At 42.4% G+C, this 19,804-nt stretch overlaps 1 protein-coding gene across 2 annotated transcripts in view; it reads right to left on the bottom strand.

Annotated features, from left to right (window-relative positions):
• Positions 1–19,804, bottom strand: part of ssbp2a (single stranded DNA binding protein 2a) — a 66,514-nt gene that overhangs the window by 20,033 nt on the left and 26,677 nt on the right. For both annotated transcript variants that reach the window (XM_049579061.1, XM_049579060.1), the window contains exons 2-4: positions 17,513–17,585; positions 13,647–13,708; positions 13,209–13,293 (exon numbers count right to left, since the gene is read on the bottom strand). In XM_049579061.1, coding sequence (XP_049435018.1) covers positions 13,209–13,293; positions 13,647–13,708; positions 17,513–17,585 — 220 coding nt within the window. The remainder of the gene's footprint in view (positions 1–13,208; positions 13,294–13,646; positions 13,709–17,512; positions 17,586–19,804) is intronic.

Here is a 19,804-nt window from a genome sequence, read left to right as displayed (position 1 = left end):
CAGTCAAAAGTAAAAACACATTCACTAGAGCGTGAGAGCAAAAACACAATAAGACAATTGATTTCTGCATTAGTGTAAATGCACAGAATACTTTTATAGTGTGTCGGTCACTGACAAAAGCATAACTAGAGCATATATATATCTACTGTAAGACTGTTGTACAGCTGTATAACTATGTGTTTTGACTAAGAAATAAATGCCAGGCTGCACAGAAGTAAGAGAGACAGAGGGTTAGAAGAAGAAGTGCAGCGCAGAGATGAGAATGGGTGTGCTCTGCTTTTAACCATGTATTATTCACAGTCTCCTGTGGCGACCAGAGACAGATCAACACGCTCCACTGTCCAATCCTAAACCAAACTCACTTTTCAATTTCAAGGCAGATAAGCTTAAAATCACCCTCTGGCATTCAAAGCTCCCTTTCTTAACCAAAACATGCCATATGTTACACCAGTAAAACACAGCAGCGAGTGGAAGAAAGTGGATCTCTGCTCGTTAGAAACAATATCTGACTGTGTGCAAGCTGCCAAGGAAGAAAAAAAAAAAATAACGTCAGTGTCCATGTGTTTGTTGTTAGATGCATGTTTTTATATTGTCTTAAATGTAATCCTGATTATACTTCACTGTTGCCGTAAATAGTCATAGAACGTTAAATGTTTATGTGTGCTCTGCCTTCCATGTGCACTTTCTTACTTTTCTATCTACCCATACACTTTCCTACTTTTCTATCTATCTAACCTTAACCCTTTGGCCCCCACTCGGAAACCCCCAGATGGCACGATTACTCTCATTCATAGTCTCAGTATGTGCATCAAGGGATTGTAACATCTAATACTAAACAGAGCTTGTGAGCCATCTTTAAAGGAGCTGCATACGATATTCAGAGCATATCTGCGATTCAGAGCCTGATTCATGTTGTCTTCACATGGCCCTCAACATGGAGGTGGGCCGAGCTGGTGGCTATGAGATAATGATGCTAACTCTATAAACAGTACTAACAACAGTGCTGACGGAACTCAAGTTATGTAAAATGTCTAATAACAAGGTTATTTGTGGATGTAAACATCATGACGCTTTGCAGACACTGGGTTTTGGTCTCCATACCTCACAACTAAATGCCATTATTCTATGTTATGACCTAACCCGTTTAGAACAGTGGTTCCCAACTGGTCCAGCCCCGGGGTCCAGATTTCTCCTTAGTCATTAGTTCAAGGTCCACACAGTTAAATATATTCAGCGTCATAGTTGCTGACCATTAGTCACTCACTCTACAGCAGGAGACAGCACTTCAGAACAAAGCCCTGTACCGGAAATTCACTGTACTTCAAAATAACATATATTTTTTACAAACTTGACATGTTCATAAATCACTTGAAGTCCATTCAGAATGGACCTGCGACCCACTTTTGGATCATGACCCACCAGTTGGGAACCACTACTTAACAATGTAACTTAAACCAACAAAATAACCTCATCCGTCGTCATAATTCTACATCAAACTGACGTTGGCATTAGACGTTGTCCTGACATTTAATTTTGGTCACCCTATGTCCGAACCTAAATCTGGGGTCTGGGCGACGCTTCTACAACAATGCTGTGCATCAGGACAGCATTATAGCCCTACCCTATGAGCGCAGTGCAGAGTGGCAGCCATTAGCTAGTCACATATACAGTATAAGGACTCAAATGCATGCACACGCCACCAGACCGTCTTCCAAAACAACAGATGGAGAAAGTTGAATTCCAGCCCACACAGAGGAAGTGTTACATCATTCTCTGCTCGGGATGCCATTACTCCACTATATCTTTACGTATAAAATATTTGTATGCTGCCATATCTATACTCTAAATGTCACGTACAGCTCTTTTAAAGATTTGACTTCAGTAGGAACCAGGGGCTTGGGGCTGGGTGCCACAGTCAGGCTTGGAAAGGCTGAAAGTACTGAGAGGTTAACTAACGCGTAGCATGTTTTGGTCTTTTCATTGCATCGGGTAAACTATCTTATCCTTTAATTGCTGAGTGCTGGGAATGCAGTGACATCACCAACAAGAGGTAAGATGGAGCATGAAACACAAGCTGTCAGACAATTCCCACATCTCTGGTGTTACTAGAATCTGCAGACACGAAGGCCAAAACAACAAACATTAGACCCAAGTCGTAACAAAGTCAGAATTTCCTTTAACAAAAGAAAAGAGAATCTGAGTTGAACAGAAATGAAGGGAAAGGTCAACCTATTTCAACAGCCCTGTGTTCACCCCCAATCCTTCTACATCTTTCAATCTTTATCACTTCCAGCAGCACATTATCCCCCACAACAGAATTCCCCACAGCACCACTCTCTAGTGTAACATTACAGGTGATTACCAGGTAAAATGGCTGCACAACACTAATCTACTTGGTCTCACTGGGTGATTACAGGTAGGGTGATATCAGCTGTGCAGGGGGGTGACACGAGGGGGGCACTGGCCGTGTTTCCTTTATCACTGATGTCATTATCGACCCTTGTAAACATCTCTGAGGCTGCGAGGAGCTGTATAATATGTGAGGTGGAGCCGTGGGCCGATGCACTGTCAGATACACATACAGAGCTGAAAATGATAGTCACTTTGGCGCTGGGAAGCCACACTTCTCCCACCACTATCTGGCTTGGTTCAACGACACGGGGGAGATAAGGGAGATGGACTGAACACAGAGGAGAGGAAAGGGTACAGAGACATGGAGGAAGATTCAAAAGCCACGGCTTCAGATGAAGAGGAGACTATGTCATGGGCTTTTCTATCTGGCAGATTGCTGCAAAGACAGAATATTGATTCAGCTGAAATCCACAGATTGTATGATCTTCAAAACTGTATCGATCCAATTCTTTTAAGATATATTAGAGTGCAATTGCAGCGTTTGAAAAGTGGATTGGAATTAGAAAACTGGCAGAATTGTAACACTCCTCAATCCAAGCCACAGGAAGAACTACTCAGAAGTCACCTTCTGTGTCTTACCTTGCAGTCCTTATAGCGCGAGAGGGGCAGACACAAGAGACAGCGCGAGATAAGAATATGGGTGTCTACAACAGCAAAAAAAACCCAAAACAAAACAAAACAAAAAAACGGGTTAGTTGGGGTCAAAGAGATAACGTGCTGGTCTGATCGTGTCAGCATTCTCGCTTCGCCCTCCTGCTCTCCCTCTGTAGTCCTGCTGCAACTTCTACAGCTCAATTTTTGGATCACTCACCATAATCCCTTTCACACACACAACCTGTCGGGTTGCTGCTGTGTAAACTTTGTGCAACATTTCTATAACTTCCTTCCCAGGTGGGTTGGGGAAGACTGGATGGTATATTACACAATGTCCGATGCTAACTTTGACTGATGTCAAACTGACATATTTTATCCCGGTCTCTTAAATATTTTTGAAAATTTCAACTCTGACTCCAGTTAGAATTTCACAGCTCACACAGCACTGTATCACCTCTCCTCACACTGCTGCAGACACACAACATATGCTCCTGACTAAGCCCCTTATTTTCATAATCAATAACATTAATACCCGCAGCCAAACTGGAAACCACTCTTCCGTAGCCCACCGCTCTGTTAGCGCTTGCTCTCATTCTTACACCTTCTTGTCTTCTGCTGCCCCCAGTTAACCTCTCGCCCTCCACTCTGCGCCATGCCCTCGTCTGTGCCCCCACCAGCAAGGCGTGCATATGTCAACATCACATTAACACTCCACCTCGTTCATGTCCAAACACGCATGTGACATGACTCAGCGTAACACGCCGGTGGAAAACACGCTCCTCTGAGACCAGAGGGCTGCGTGCAACAGGCCAGCGAAAGAGGAAGGAAGATGATAAGAGACATAAAGAGGAATGCAGAGGGACGGAGAGCGGGGACAGTGATAGGCAGAGGAGATGAAGAAGGGAGAAAAAACTGCTGATGTGAAAGAGAAAGGGAGGAAGCAGTGTAGAGAGTGGGGGGGGCAAGCAGGGGAGGGAGAAATGGGAGAGATTGTGATGTTTTTCTATAAAAATGCAGAGAAGTATCATACAAGCATACAGCAAGTGTTCAACACTGACAATTCCCTTATTCTGTTTTTATTTTCAAACTGTTGGAGATCGTGACAACCGTTTCCATCTCTGCTCAACCTATGGAAATTCCCGTTCTTTTTCTCCCTTCACTCCCTCCACACTCGGCTCACTCTTCATTGCCATGGCAATGATGTTACAGTGAGTCACCTCCACATCTCCCTCCTCCTCAACACCGCCAAGAAGGAACATGGGAGCATGTGAGAGAGAGACAGAGAGACACAGACAGAGAGAGAGGGAGAGAGACAGAGGAGGAGAAAGGGCTCTGTTTCCCTGGAAACAGACTGGGGGTCTCCCCAACCCCCATTGGTTCTCAACTGGTTGGAATCAGCTTGTTACCCACAATGCTTGGAGCCAACAGAGTCTCTGTTTCTAGGTTGTCTCTGTCCTCTCTGTTTTGCTCTGTCTCCTCATATGCATGCGAACACAAACACACACAGGTTCAGAATTCAAGTTTGCATTTCATGCTGCTGAATCAAGCCAGGTTTGTTTTACGCTGATCAATAATAAGATAATAACACATCCGTCCCTGACAGGACCTTACCATGTTTTCTTTTGTAATTACTGCAGTCAGGAGTGACTGGATTTACAACTGCTCCTCTGAAACAATGTGTTGCAGTTTGCAGCACTTTTAATATCATTTCCTGATGAATTACGGTAATGTAAAAAAAAAAAAATGCAACCCTGGGGGGAAAGAAATGAAATAGTTTGAGGAACTAACTAATAATCAGTTAATAATGTTTCCAGTAAGAGGTAAAATTATCTTCAAAAGGTTCAATGCAGCTGGTGGTAATTGCAACAATATGCAACAAGGGCTTGGAAAAACAAGTATCGATGCTTCAGCTCAGACTGAGGGTTAGAAAAGTTTTGTTGAGATGTGAATTGGTGGAGCTTGTTGGGAGGCAGCTTTGCCTGAGAAGACGACTTCAGGGGAAAGAAAGTCCCACAGTCAATAACATAGCTGCAAGGAAGTTGGATTGTTGAGGTGGAATACTGATTTGATCTGGGCTCATAGGAGTGGCTCTGAATGGGATTATTTTATCTAGGAAAGCACAGTGATTTGAAGCATTCTTTCAATTTGAGCGTTGTTTGTGAGAGTTTGGAGACAGAAAACAAGTCAAATTAGAGTATTAGGTAATTATAAGGCCCCTCACACACCAGGCCAACAGTCCACCATGGGTCAATCTTGGGCTGTTGGTGAGTGTAGTCCTGGTTTTGGAATTTTATCCAGCACCGTTGGCACTAGTCAGCCCTTTTTGGCCCTTGTTGGCTGACTAGTGTCAAAGATGGAATGAGATCTAAACAAATGTGTTAATGCGCTAACTGGCTAGAATTAGACGTTTTCCCTTTTTAATGACAGTTACAGACCACCGCCGCCCGCTGATAGGGAGAGTTAGGGTGTTTTCACCCCACCCTTCCAGTTCATTTGCCCCCCAAAGTGTTGTTTATTTAAGCAGGTGTGAACACAGCATTTGCACATTCAATGCATCAAAACATTGTTTTCTAGTTGGGGCCGCGCCTCGTTTTCAAACTGTGTGGTTTGCCAAAAATGAACAATGACAGCAATATAGTCCACGATGACCAGCGCTAAAATCAACCTGCATAGTTGTCCCTCCATTGTGACATTAGAAAGTGTCACATTTATCTTGCAAGTGTACTCTTCTGTAATGTTTTGTTTACTTCCTGGATCTTTCCCGCATGGAAATTCTGACCAATCAAGAGCAGCTTTCTCATGCAAGGTATTTTTTATCTGGTCTGCTTGTAAATGCTGCTGTGAGAACACAAACCAACTCTAGGTACTTATGCAACTTTGTAACAAAATTAGTCCCTGATTCAGATCAAAGCAAGCAAACTCTAGGTCTGTAATCACCCTTACTTCCTCTTACAAAAGCACATTAAATGTGCTTCGCTGTAGGCTGTAGTCTTCGCGGTGTGTTCTGGTACAACTTTTTGGTGGCAACACAGGCAACATGAGGCAATGCAACAGTCGACCTTTGTTGTCACTAGTTCTTTAATGTTGGTTTGGTGTGTCTGAGCCTTAACAAAGTCTTTTGGCCCATTAGTGACACAACAGAAAAGCACCTATGTCCAAAATGAAGAGGGTTTATCCTCTAGCGAGCGTGACTGTGCTTAGTGAATTTCATGGCACTCTGACCTTCATGTTCTTTGACTTCCAGTGAACAAGTCGTCGGCATTTTAGTCAGAAAACATTGACTCAGAGTGCCATCCTTGCAGTGCTAGCGAGAAATTAAACATTAATAATTAATAATTTAACAGTACAGCATATTTGATTGCAACTTTCTGGGAATCACTGTGTGTTAGTGGGTTATTAAGGCTGCAGAACATCAGTACTTACAGAAAAGGGAATCAGGCCTATTTTATGAGAAGAAACAAAGCTTGTACCAAAAAGACCACAGAAAATAGAAAACATGTCCATGGTCAAGTGTATGTGAGTGTCCTTCTGTTTAGTATAGCAGCTCACGTTCATAATGTACACTGCATGTTTCTCAATGCAGGCGGGAGCTGTTTTCAGTTAAGCCCCAGGGTCGCTGCCCCCTCCTGTCCTTCATTCAAGCACACACAGTGCAGTACAGTATGCACGCACTTGTTTTTCCCAGAGTGCATCAGGATGTAAATAAATAAAACAGTCCTGTGTGTTACTACATATTTACAAATGTGTGTATCCCTTAGCTGCGCAATCAAGACAGAATATGTGTGCTGGTGTTAAATTGAGCAGTGTGAATACATTTCCATGCATGAGTGAGAGAGTTATGAATGTGAGATCTGGCAGCGTGAGATGGAGCATTTTTATCAAAGGGGGTTGCTGTTGGCGCTGCCTCTTGATCTCTTCTTCCCCTCTAACTGCCGTGTGCCTGCTATCTCCCACAGCGATGCCACACAATGATACCAGGCTCTCCTTGCTTTGAGTTGTCTGTAACACCGCTGCCTACAGCCGGTGGGGCGCAATGACAGTAGTTTTTATTGCAGTTTTATCATTTTTGCCAAGTAGCAAAAAAAAAAACAGTCGGCCCTAACCCGGACGTGGGGCCTCACAAAGGTCTCTCTTGATAAAGCTAACGGGTCATGAAAACATTAAAGGGATAGGACAGGAATATATACTTCTGAAACACATCACTATTCCTTTTTTTCCTTTTAAATTTCAAACACCTACACCTTTTCAGCCATTATAAATAAAACTACTTGCAACTTACAGTGCGCCCAGACTATGGTCATAACATGTGAGTTGAGCTGAAACAATCTGTTGATCAATCTATCAGTCGCTCAAAAGAAAATTAATGTACAACTACTTCAATAATCGAATATTGGCTTCAGCAATTTTTCATCTTTCACCTTCTCTGTCAGCCTGTCATCTCCTCATTTTAAATATGGTTCTTTCTTGCAGCAGTCATACACGCCCTGCACCTCCCCATCATATCACCACCCAGTCTCTACGTATTCATCACCCTCATATTCCTCAGCAGTCAGCAGCCTCAGAGTCATCAGCCACCACCGCCACCACCACCAGTGTCTGGGCTGCATGGGGGGATTTATTTTGCTGCCGCTCAGATGTCCCTTAATCACAAAATATCTCCCGCTGTGCTCCAAGCACCAAAGACTTCTGGTTAATCTTAATCAGCACAAATCATCTGTTAATCTGTACAATCATGTTCTGTATTAGATATTATCTTTACTTCATTCTTCTGTCTCTCCTGATTGAAATGGCCTATATTGAGGCATTTTAACAATTAATCAAAAAATAATCTATCATTAACACACAACATAAGCAACATTTAGTTGTGAAGTAATACTTTAAGACACTCATTTGAATGTTGAAGTTGCTATCGATCACTGAATGAGGTAACACAAAGGGGACTGAGCCGTGGCCCACTGATGACAGCCCTTGCATTTGTAGTAGCCTATTACAGACTGAGTGTATGTGGTGACTTTCCTGAGAAAAACCACAAGTGGCGCAAGGTCATTAATCCACTCTCACATACATGGAAACATACACACACACACACACCATCCATGTTGTGGTAACTCTCATCTCGCCCGCTGCAGGGCTCGTGACACGAGCTGCACACAACTACCTTTACTGTCACAGGTGCCACCGAAGACAATGATACGGCGATCTTCGAGACTGCAACTTTAAAGTCGTAAATTAAAACTGAATAAAAAATTCACTCTGGTATCAGGACTCTGTGCAAAAAAAACCCTTTCATTAAACTAAATGAAATTGCCTTATCGCACTGGCATAATTTAATTTGGTAGAAAAACATATTTAAAGGTGAAATATATATTTTTGCTTTAGCCTTGGTGTCAGCACATTTCTCAAAATTTTGTGGTATTTTTATGAGTCAAAATATCCATCAGCCAGTCTGTCTTTCTGTGTGTCTGCATTGCAGTTTTTCAAATTTAATGCCCATCTTTGCCTGTCATCCTGAGAGGCTGCATGCCAAGCTGATTCTGCATGTGTGCAGTTTTTGAGAAAAACATATTAAGCAAGAAGTCCAGTGTGATATTAACTGTACATGCTGAGGCCATTGCAAAAGACTTTCACAACCACCTGCTAATTTCACTTCACAGCATGTTTTCATCCACAATAATCACTTTTTATACAAAAACCCACAATTCATGCTGTTGGACTCCTGTCTTTTTTTTTTTTTTTTTTTTTTTTTTTTTTAACCAACGACTCGCTTCAGTTAATAAGCATATTCTTATCTGGAGGCTGCACAGCACAACCAGTACAAGTGTCGGACACTGATAATCTCCTCAAATCAGGAGTGAGATATCTTTCTGAGTGTTTTTTTTCATCAGCTCTCCCAAACTCCCCCAAATTTTTCTAACTCATCAGCCTTTCTACCACCAGTCTCCCTCGCCAACATCTATCTCTCCCAACGCTTGTGAGAATAATCCACTGAGGGTTTGAAGTTTAAACATGTAGAGTGTGACTGTATAATTATTATGCAAACTCACAGTGCCACACACAAATACACAACCACGCACCACTGCACTCAACACAACTTATATGGAGACGTTTGTATTTCAATTAAATAGAGTGTTTTTCAGTACAGCAAACATTTTAAAAGGTCTAAATGTCATAATGTAGCAGACGAAATGCAGCTAATATGCTCAATATTGTTTCCACCAGTCTTACAAGCAATTTCATGCTGGCTCGATTCTTTCCTGCTCCGCTTTAATTTGACCGTATTTTGTTAAAGATCACAGAAATTAGGTGGGACAAAAGTTTGGTGTCGCAAGAGAAAACACACAGTTCAAAACAGAAGATTACCTTCATATTAATCTCCATTTATTTACGATTATGAGACCTTGAAATATTGCATGATGTGGAGTATTTGCTGGAAGATGTTACAGCTGAATGACAGCTGTTACCTTTCAACTTTCACACTAATGACTCTTTCAGGATGAGCCTGAAATGACCCGCATGGACTAATGACTTCTTCTTCAAAGACAGAAAAGCACCAGCAGCTGACATTTGTCTCTAATAAGGCGATTTCCGGGCCAAGCATAAGAATTTAAAAATAACTTGTTTTTATGACTTCATGGCCCCTCGCAAATGGAAACCGCTCATTTAGTATAAAGAACACAATTTACAAAGCACTTAACAGAACTGTAAACGGCCTTTCTGATGCCTGAAAACCATCGTCTGAGGATGGAAATCAATAACATTGCATCTCTCTTCACTGTGTTCATAAGTCTTTTCTTTCTTTCCCTTTTAACAATGGATTGCTGGATTAATGTCCTGGAAGACCATCCCCGCACACTCGAGTCTGGTGATATGATTAAGACATGCTGCACACAGCAGCACAGGGCTGCATGATATGCAAAGTTACATTGCAATTATTTTGGATGGATATTGTGATATGCATTGTAATTTTTGTAAGAATAGTATTTTTTGCATTTCATTTTCACTGCAAAGTCTGGTCCAAACAAGCCTTTTGCCTTAAGTCTGGAATATGTTTTGCAGGCCGGAGCATCTCTGTAGCACCACAATGCTTCATTTATAATGGTAGGTTGGGACACATTCATCATAAAATTGCAGCTCCTGCAAATGGAAATTGCACTTAGCCATATTGCAGTTCTGTATCTTGATTATTATGCAGACCTACAGCTGCATGCAAAGCATCATGCGCATGTAACCAGGCAGAGCAGAAACACTCTGTTAAGACAATTCCTTTAAATCAGATTTACTCAAAGCCAATTGTATCTACAGTAGGTAGTTCAAACTGGGATAATCGTGCAAATCAAGTCAAAAGCCTTGTCACAATCCCATCAATTATCAAAAGGAAGGGACCCAAAGATGATGTGAACGAGCTCCTACATCTCCCCAGCATTAATTAGGACTTCACTCAGTAATTAGCTATCTGAAAATAATTACCATCAAAATGTCTGATTAAAATCTCCATCAGCCTCAAAGTCAGGAGACTGAGAGAGAGACACCAACGTCAAATTAAGGCGTGCTACTTTTTCCAACGACGGCCACCGCGGTTGTCCCCTCATTTTGCTTTAATTGAGCGGCAGATATGTGAGTAGTACCTCTGATTGGATCTGAGAAGCAGCACAGCATTGGAACAGTTGATTGAAAGTGACCTTGGTCTAATTACAATTGGTCTAATTATAATTCTCTGATTACATCCCTGCAGGAAATGTAAGAATAAGATGTTGCTGGTGGCCTCCGCTAATGACGTTAAGACAGGTTCTGAGTGATTCCTGAGCTGAGCTGATTCTGATCAGATAAAAAGACACAACAAGATATTGTTGTTGTCATCTTGAACACAATTAGACTGAATCACTCTAAATGTGTTTGGTTTTTAGGTGCTGCGAAAAGATGAATTGATAATTTAAAGAAGAAATGTCTCCTCTTTTTGGACAGTTTGTCCTGCTTTTTTGACTCATTCTCTCTCCCCTGTTTTTCTCCCCCTCTGTCTTCTCTGTCTGTCTGTCTCCCAGGGCTGAGGTCGTGCTGCCCTCCAGCTCCCTTCCTAGCAGCCAGGATGACATCATCACATAGCTGCCTCGTCCTTGGAGTGCCTATTCATCACCCTGATCATCATCGCCGGCATCAGCAGCATCACCTGCGTATGCGCACACATTTACACAAGCACATACACCTACTGTCAGAAGATAAAAGAGGAGAGAGCCCCCACGGTTCTGCAGGATTGCGAGCCTAAAAGGAAAAGAGGGGCAGAACCAGAGAGAGAGAGAGAGGAGGGGAGAGGAGAGAAGAGGAGGGACGATCCTGCTGGGGTAGGCAGAAACCCCTGACCTGTGCACTTCCAACAATACATCTCAATAAACCACAGTACAGACAAATCTGATGAGTCAGACTTAGTGAGAAAACAACAACATAAAAAGCAGAGGAGAAGACCCCTCCACACCTCCCCGTCCTCCTCCTCCTCCACGTCGCAACTTCCCACGAGGAGAGCCGCACTTCCTCTCTCTTAGTCACCAGCTAATCTAAAACTTCAAGAGCCCTGGCACTGCTCGCTGAATTCCGGTTACTGGACGGCGCATGACTGAATAAACCGATGCCTTGATGTGCGGGAATTACAGCAGTGAAATGGAGCCACACTGAGAAAACATGGCAATAAACAATGTTTCCACCACACGGGCCACTGTCTGCCTGCCCGGTCTGCTCCTCAGCGCAATGTGCTCACAATACTATGGCAGGATATGTGCACGTGCAGCGTGTTAGAGCCGGAGTCATGTCGCAGGTACTGCGATCATTAAGCATTATGTTCTCCACACTTTGTTATCACACGCTTTGAACATCACACCAGGCACTCAATTAAACACCACTTCAGATGAAATGAGATTCATAAGGAGATAAAACTATTTTACAGGGTTGTTAAGACATGTTGCAGCCGCACGATAAGCAAACAGTGTTAAGTATGTTGTTCTGGGCTTTGATGTGAGAAACTGATGAAGACCGTTGAATCCACACTCTCGACTTTACAGCCTACACGTGCACCAAATTTTATACCAGTTGTTTTGACATCAAAACAAGTCCAAATCCTAAGCCGTAATTTTTTTGCGCTTTTAGACGTTATTATTGTAATCAAAAAACAGCAGCAAGCAAGCCACTCATTCACGTTATAATCATCTATATGGATCTTTCCATGATCTAAACTAGTAAGCCAAATTTTTCAAAGTGAGTAACAGGGCTGAACAATGTGGATGAAATCACATATCACAATATTTTTTGACAAATACTTTCGATATAGTGACAATATTGTAGGTGCTCTTGCAAAATACTTACACAATGAGATTTTTGATAACACTAATCAGTAATGTGGATATAATGACTAAGTGGGTAAAGGCAAATAATGTAACAGCTAGGAAAGTCTGGTGAGTTCAGAAACTTAAGGCAGTTTGCTGTAATACAGCCTTTAAAACCAGGAAAAGACAACACTTACAATATCTAAAATCTAAGCCAATATCTAATCTCGTATCACCGATATAATATCGATGGACTGCCCAGCCCTATTATGTAATGTAAATTCAATTAATCAGTCTTAGGTTCTTACTTTCACATTTTAACACCAGTTTAAAGATATCTCCTATGTGGACACCAAAGTGTTCGATATTAAATAAATAAAAAGATGTTATGAAATTAATATTTAAATAAATATAGACAGTTTTGATATATTTTTTTAGATTCTAACATTATCTAATTATATCGTATCCTGCTTCTTTTCATAACGACGCTTAACTGCAGGTTATTTTTTATTTCATTTAAGCAGTAGCTTTTTACAGAAGCGTAAAGCATTCACTTGAGAGAAAAAAAATCATTATTTGTAAAGCCATTTTTCCTCAAGATCATGTTATTTCAACACTGCTTCTTATTATCACAAAGTCTTCATCAATCAAGACAAACAGGGCAGAGCTATTTATGTAGCCAACACCCAAACTCAGTACAACAAACAAAGCTTTATAATTATGTGTTGGAACTGTTTCAGCTGCTTCTACACAGTAATATTCATTTAATAATAAAAATAATTGTTGATTTATTTACATAATATCTAACACTTCCAGTTTTCCATATAATATGGTGTTAATCCAACAGTGACATTAAGCCAGGGAACAGAGAAAGCTGCATCAGTGCAGACTCACGTAGTCATGGAAGGCCTTGGCCTCACTCGAGTGTTCACATGTGTCTCTTCTCTCTGGAGCCGCACAGTACAGGTCCCAGAAAACACTGCGACACACAAGAGAGACAGTCAGAGAGAAGCATGATGGCAAAAACAGAAACATTAAAGCCTGACAGATAAAAATAATAGTCCATTTTGCAGGCAGGGTAATCCAGCATTGAGGCAATAAGTGCAATTCTATTATCATCATCGGAGTACACAACTTTAGGAGAGCACGTTACAATTAGCAAACAGCAACCTGAGGAAGAGCTTTCGGGGACAATTAATGAGATGGAGATAAATTAAAACAGGAGAGAAAGGAGGGAGAACACTCATTTTAATTAATATTGTCAATGATGGAATGGAGAAAAACAGCATGAGGAGGAACGTAACTTGAATCATTAGACATAAAAACACTCACCACCACCATGAATGGAGGAACCCCGGAGGTTCTCCTAATGTGATGTTCTTCTCCCATCGGATCTGCAGACAGACAGACAGACAGACAGACAGAGAGACAGAGTCAGAGAGACATGCTTCAGAAACACGTTAAGTATGAAAACATGGCCGACATCTGAATTACCTGCTTTACACGGCTGGAGAGGGTGCAAGGGAATTCTTATAACACATGCCATTATGTAATTATATAATGATTCTCATGCCATGGAATCATAAGTGGATAAGTGAGTCTATCTGTGCTTGAAAGCCCGTTTATTCACAAGTGTGTGTGTGTGTAAGAGCCAGGGGATATGCAGAGTCTGAGGTCAGGAACATGTACCAGCCTGAGGAGCCCAATCAAACCTTTGTATAACCCACACACCCTTCAGCCTAGTCCTCTACCACAGTGTCTGTCCTTCTGCTTCCAGTGTTTCATTCACTTTGCTTCTGTCTGGCCGTCCTTACAGTGGCTTTCTACCCTGTATTACTTCTTTACTCATTTTTCCTTCCTCCATTCCTTCCTTCCTTCCTTTCTTCCTAATGTGTGTCCAAGTCACAACTTAATAAAGAGCTGTTTATATTGTTCTGAACGGACACACTGGACAATGAGATGCTCAAATTCTGCCCACCTTCTCACCTGTTACACCTAACCCTGTGTCACTTTAAAGGCCAGGGGCAATTCATAAATCATTTTTTGGGGGGCTACAGGTTGTGTTAAAAAAGCCCTTCTCACAACAAGCTGCATAGTATTAAGGGGTCCTGGATGCTATCAGAGTTCAGGGTAACATTAGCAGCTCTGTCCTGCTATATAGGAGCTGGAGTTTATACCCCAGAAACCCCAAGCAAACTCTTGAGGAGTCACACCATTGAGGAGTCTGACCAACTCCTGAAACTAACATTAGCATACTGCGCTAACTATCCTCTGGGGAGGAGTGGGGGGGGGGGTCCATCTCTATGTTCCCAGGGTCCTGCGTTCCCAAGGGCCAACTCTAGCCTTGTGTTGAGTCATGAGCACGAGTCTCTTGATGTAAACCAACAATGTAGGAGATTAATAGGAGCAGTTCAAATGAAAAATCAGAACAAAACAAAACAAACAACTGCTGCTTGAATGGTTAAAAAAAAAATCCATCCAGCCACTGTGTGTAGGCTATAAGCTGTGGGCGAGTGATTTCAACATATTGACCCCGGACGACATACATTAAACATTTGACCTTGGGAGACAACACATAACTCTTTAAAAGGTCTCTTTAATATGCCATATCCAGAGGATATAGAGCTGGGAACAGAGGACGCTGGGTACATAGATTTGCTCCCTCTTCTGATAGAAATCTGCTTGGCACAGTTGTAATTTTAGCTGGAAAAAATGAATGATTGCTGGCTAGAAATGAGAAGCTACTTTGGTCTAATAAGGAACAAAACACACACACAAAAATACATACAATAAAATTCACATCTACAGTAAGATTGTTGTGCATGACACGCACTGGTCGTCTGAAATCAAGGACCTATTGCTTTCAAAATTACAATGAATTCCAAGTGATACATCTGCCACTGTTATCACTGCATAATGTGCCGTGCCAGAACAGAAAGACAGGCAGATGTTCCAACAGTACCTAAGGGGGGCGGGGCTTAGCAAATGGTTAATTCCACCACTGTGTTCCAGTGAAAGGTGTGGGAGAAGACAGTTTCATCTGACAAACACTTCAACTGAAGCATTTTGACGCCCTAACACCTCCGTCAAGGTTAGTGACTAACATGAGCGCTGCTGACATCACCCACAGTGGGGATGATTTATGTTTGCAGACAGTGTCAACTGACGTGCAGATACACACGAAGAAAGCACACAGTTTGAGCAGCAGCTGTGGGCAGCAGTCGGGCTTCTCCTATCACACTATGACGCCATTGTTTAGTCTGCCTCACCTCTCCATAAACACACTTACATCACTTTTAAGAATGATCTCACGATTGTCTTCATGAACTGAAATGTTTCATATGGGTGAAAGAATACGACTATTGTACCACCTGCTCTTCTAGTGGAGTGAACAAACTCTAAAATAACAGGAACAACTGAATCACTTCAAATCAGACCGTCGTGACCTCAGCTGCACATCAGACACAGTGACTTTTAGAAGGAATGTCTTGCTTTGAAGTTTTTTCTTGTTGGGTCAGGAACTGCCTCTCTTTGTTTATGCCACATGCTTTCAGTCCAAGTTAGCAGTTCTAGTAAAGACATCAGTTAACTTGAAACATTATAGGCGGCCAGCAGCTTCCATACACACCGTGACAAAGAAGGATTTATCCCCTCATCGTTGCTCAAATGGCACAAAAGATGCAGCATGGGCATGACATCCTTCATTTCTCACATTTAATTGGCTGTGGCTCAGTCCAAACACGTCTGCAGACAGTTCGGGTCAGGACACTTTTTAGTGTGCTCCTTTATTCCCCCTTTCATCTGGAAAGCGTAGAAGAAAAGAGCATTGACTGCGCCCGCATATCCTGTCTTCTTGTGGTCTACGCTCCCGGGAGGTTTGTTCATTTACCTTCACCATGTTACAGCGAGATGCCTTTAGCGTGATTACTGGCAGATGTAGGCTGCGTGTTGCAGGGGCTGCTCTCATTGCTTGGGAAAGCCTTACTTTTACGTTTCCTTTTCACTCCGATAAATAGCCTTTAAACTTATTTTATGTCAACCTTTTCATTCTAGCTGTCCTGTTTTTTTCTCCTCGTGTATTCTGTTAAAGTGTTTTGTTTTTTTTTTGTTTGACAGGGTTCCATGGTTTCTTGTTTCCTGTGAGCTGTCTGTCTGATTTGGTATTTACGTCGAGGTATTTGGGTCTGATTCGTGACTTGTCTTTCTGGGCTCTTGTTTCCTGAGCCTGAGGATACACTGTAAACAGATGTGGATGATAAAAAGTGGATAACAGGCCTTTAAAACTGTGTTTCACTCCACCACCACTACTACTCCAGCGAGAGCTACATTATAGGGTAATGTTTACCCTGTGTGTGTGTATGCATGCTCATGCGTGCACGGCCATGTGTATTGGATACAAGTGGCTGTGTTTATACTTGTTGCACTCTTAGCTAATGCGTTCCCACACTTGAATGCGACGGCGCCTATCCCATTCATCTGCCACATCTGCCGAAGAAAGAGCAAGTGATATGGCAGAGAGGAAGGGGTGTCAGGGAGAGTCCGCGGTGTGTGTGTGTGTATGCACATGAACAAATCAGAGTGATGGGAATTGGTGCCAGCTGATGATGTAACCTTTTCCATCCCCCTCTCTTTGTTCTCCTCTTCCTCTGGCCAATGTACAACCAGCCTCCAGCCGCTGTCTCCTACATTGTAATTTACTGTCATTTACAGCAAAGCACCGGAATCAGCTGACCTCCTTTTCACCCCGTCACCTTTTTACCTCTGCAGAATTAAAGTGAGGACAAGCTCGCTTCGCAGGAACAGCAGTGGAGAGGTAGATCAAAAAGACTGGGGATGGATCACAAAGAGAAGGTGGGGGAATAAGAGAGGACGAGAGTGAGAGAGAGATCGACTGAGACGGGGCCGCAGAGCGGATCAGTGAATGATGTCAGTTGAAGACGTCATCGGCAGGCCGAGGATCGTAACTCTCCCCACGCTCCGGCTCCAGTCCCACTAAATGCAACACTAATGTTAAAAAGCCCGTCTGCTGCTGCTGCTAACCTGTTGGCTCAGCACTGTGAGGCCAGACTAATTCAATTAGCTGCTACACTTACTGGACATGTTGTATTAGGGTCAGACCACCTTTCAGAGCGGACACATAAAGTACATGTGCTGTACTCTCTGACACACAAATATGTACACCAGTTTTTGAGGCTTACCTCTGAGAGGAAGGTCTGTGCTGACTTCTGTGCTCCTACATGCAGCAGGTACTCGTACACATACAGAGCTAACCTGCACGGAGAGATAGAGAACACAGTGGGAGGAAATGGGTCAGTTTGTTCTTCAAGATCCAAACAGTAAACAACAGATGTTAGCAGAGTAAAAAAAACAGCTCAGAAATATGACAAAATTGAACATCATAAGGAGCAGAGGCAACATATGTACAGTAAGAGATAGACAGTTCAGAAAAAACTAAGCATTTGAAATCCCCCGAAGATCCACCTCATGTAAGTTTGAGCATCTTTAAGTTTTAAGTTCTAACTTTGGGGCCAGAAAACAACTGCTTTGGGAGCTAAGACAATTATACTTCCCACTCCGTATTTAAGATAAATCCATATTTAGGAGGGAGTTTCTCCCAGGATTGCCTAAAAATAAAGATGAAGGAGCCTACGCATGGATACGGATTGCCAAGCAGCTCCGAGATGCAACGCGCAGTGATGTGTGAGGGCGTCACAGTCCGTTACAAATCTCATGAGAAACCTAAAGACACACACCAGCTTAGGAGCACTAATCATCTCCCCAATGCCAAACAACAGTCAGGGCACCCTTTAAAGACATTTGAAATTCGCCCGACGTTATGCTAAACCTAAAACCCACCTGTTTGAAGAACAAACAGCGTGTTGATAAGAGTATGCTCGGTAGGGATTGCACTGTAAAACACCTCACCCTCGTGCCTCGGGCTCTCCGCAGACTTCCTCCCAAGGCTTTGATCACAGTAAGAATTAATTACAGGCTTGATTTGTTAATCAATTCTCCTCCCAGTGTGTCTGTGCTGGTACTAACAGCAACTTAGAGAAGAGGGGGAGCAGTGATGATCTACCAGGTCTATAAATACAAGATAAACATTGATCCACAGAAGATCAATAGCAGATCACACTGACTCCTAACAGCACCCTGTAGAGTTGGTCAGGAGGTCTAGTGTAACAACATATAGTCACTGCACATAAGGAAGGAGAGGTTTGTAGTGGATTTAAAGGGACAGGTCACCCCAAAATCAAAATGTGCCACTTATCAATCTAGATTGTTTTGGTGTGAGCGGCCGAGGGCTGGAGAAATCGCATCTTACTGTGAGAAGTTTCATGTAGGAACTATTTTCTTTCTACCGACCTACACTCTCCAAGCGAGATGTAAACATTAATGGTGTCCTCCTTGGCTGAGCTGTAACGTTAACTCGCTCAGTGGTGCACGGTGAGCTAGCAGTGGATGCTTCCTTCTGCACGGTGATACAGGTGGCGGGTGTAATTCAGTAGAAAGAAAATAGTTCTTACATGAAACTGCTCACAACAAGATCTGTAACAGGCCTGCCCCTTGAAAGTCGGAGATTCGAATCATCAATCACAGACCCCTCAAATGATGAGATTGTTTCAAGTCAAACAGTCGTTTTTGTTTTTTGCTAGTCAGTGTGATGTGCAATGTATTTCTGGTGACAGTTTGGTCCCCAGATTTTGCTAAGTGAGCACTCTTGACTTGACATGATGCAGCAGGACAGAGGAGGAGAGACTTTGCACCGTAAGGCTCTGAGATAACATTATCTTCTCTCTTCTGCTTAGAGGCGGTGAATTTACAGCTCACAGCAACTTAATACGACAGTCTCTGGCTTTTGTCTGCGAAAAAATGTTGTTGCAAACTTCCTATCCAACTTCATTTAGCTTGTTTACTATATTAAGTGAATGCCACTGTCACAATGAACATATCGCTGAACCCCATTCAAACTTTAACACTATATGAGAAATAAAAAGTTTCATTGAATATTGGTAGTCGACTGATTCGACTGACATAATTCTGTGTTGGTACAGCCCTAGTCTGTGGATTATCTGTAGTAGTGTCTGTATGATCTCTGGAAAGAGACACTGCTCTTTTGTTTTTCATGTGTACTTTTTTGGCACTTTGAGCACCACAAGCTGAGTGCCATTTAACTCTACGGCCAATATCTCCAACACTCTTACTACAACTCACACCAAAACTATCTAGATTTATAGATTGCGCCAAAAATGAGAGGAAAAGTATGTATTTTGGTTTTGGGGTGAACTGTCCCTTTAACAAAGGGAGCAATGAGTACATTTGTGCTTAAAGATATGTCACGCAGGATATTTCTAAAAAACAATTAGACTCATACAAAAGAAATCCTTCTCAGTTTATCAATTACAACACCCTGAAAGTGTGTGACAGTGTATTTTTCTGCAGAGACCCTGCCTGTATTTTATAGACGTGTACCCCCACAGCGCTCAGGT

This window comes from Epinephelus fuscoguttatus, linkage group LG6 (genome assembly GCF_011397635.1).
Source record: "Epinephelus fuscoguttatus linkage group LG6, E.fuscoguttatus.final_Chr_v1".
Lineage (NCBI taxonomy): Eukaryota > Metazoa > Chordata > Actinopteri > Perciformes > Serranidae > Epinephelus > Epinephelus fuscoguttatus.
Note: the sequence above shows the minus strand (reverse complement) of the source record. Positions and strands in the feature narration are given on the sequence as shown.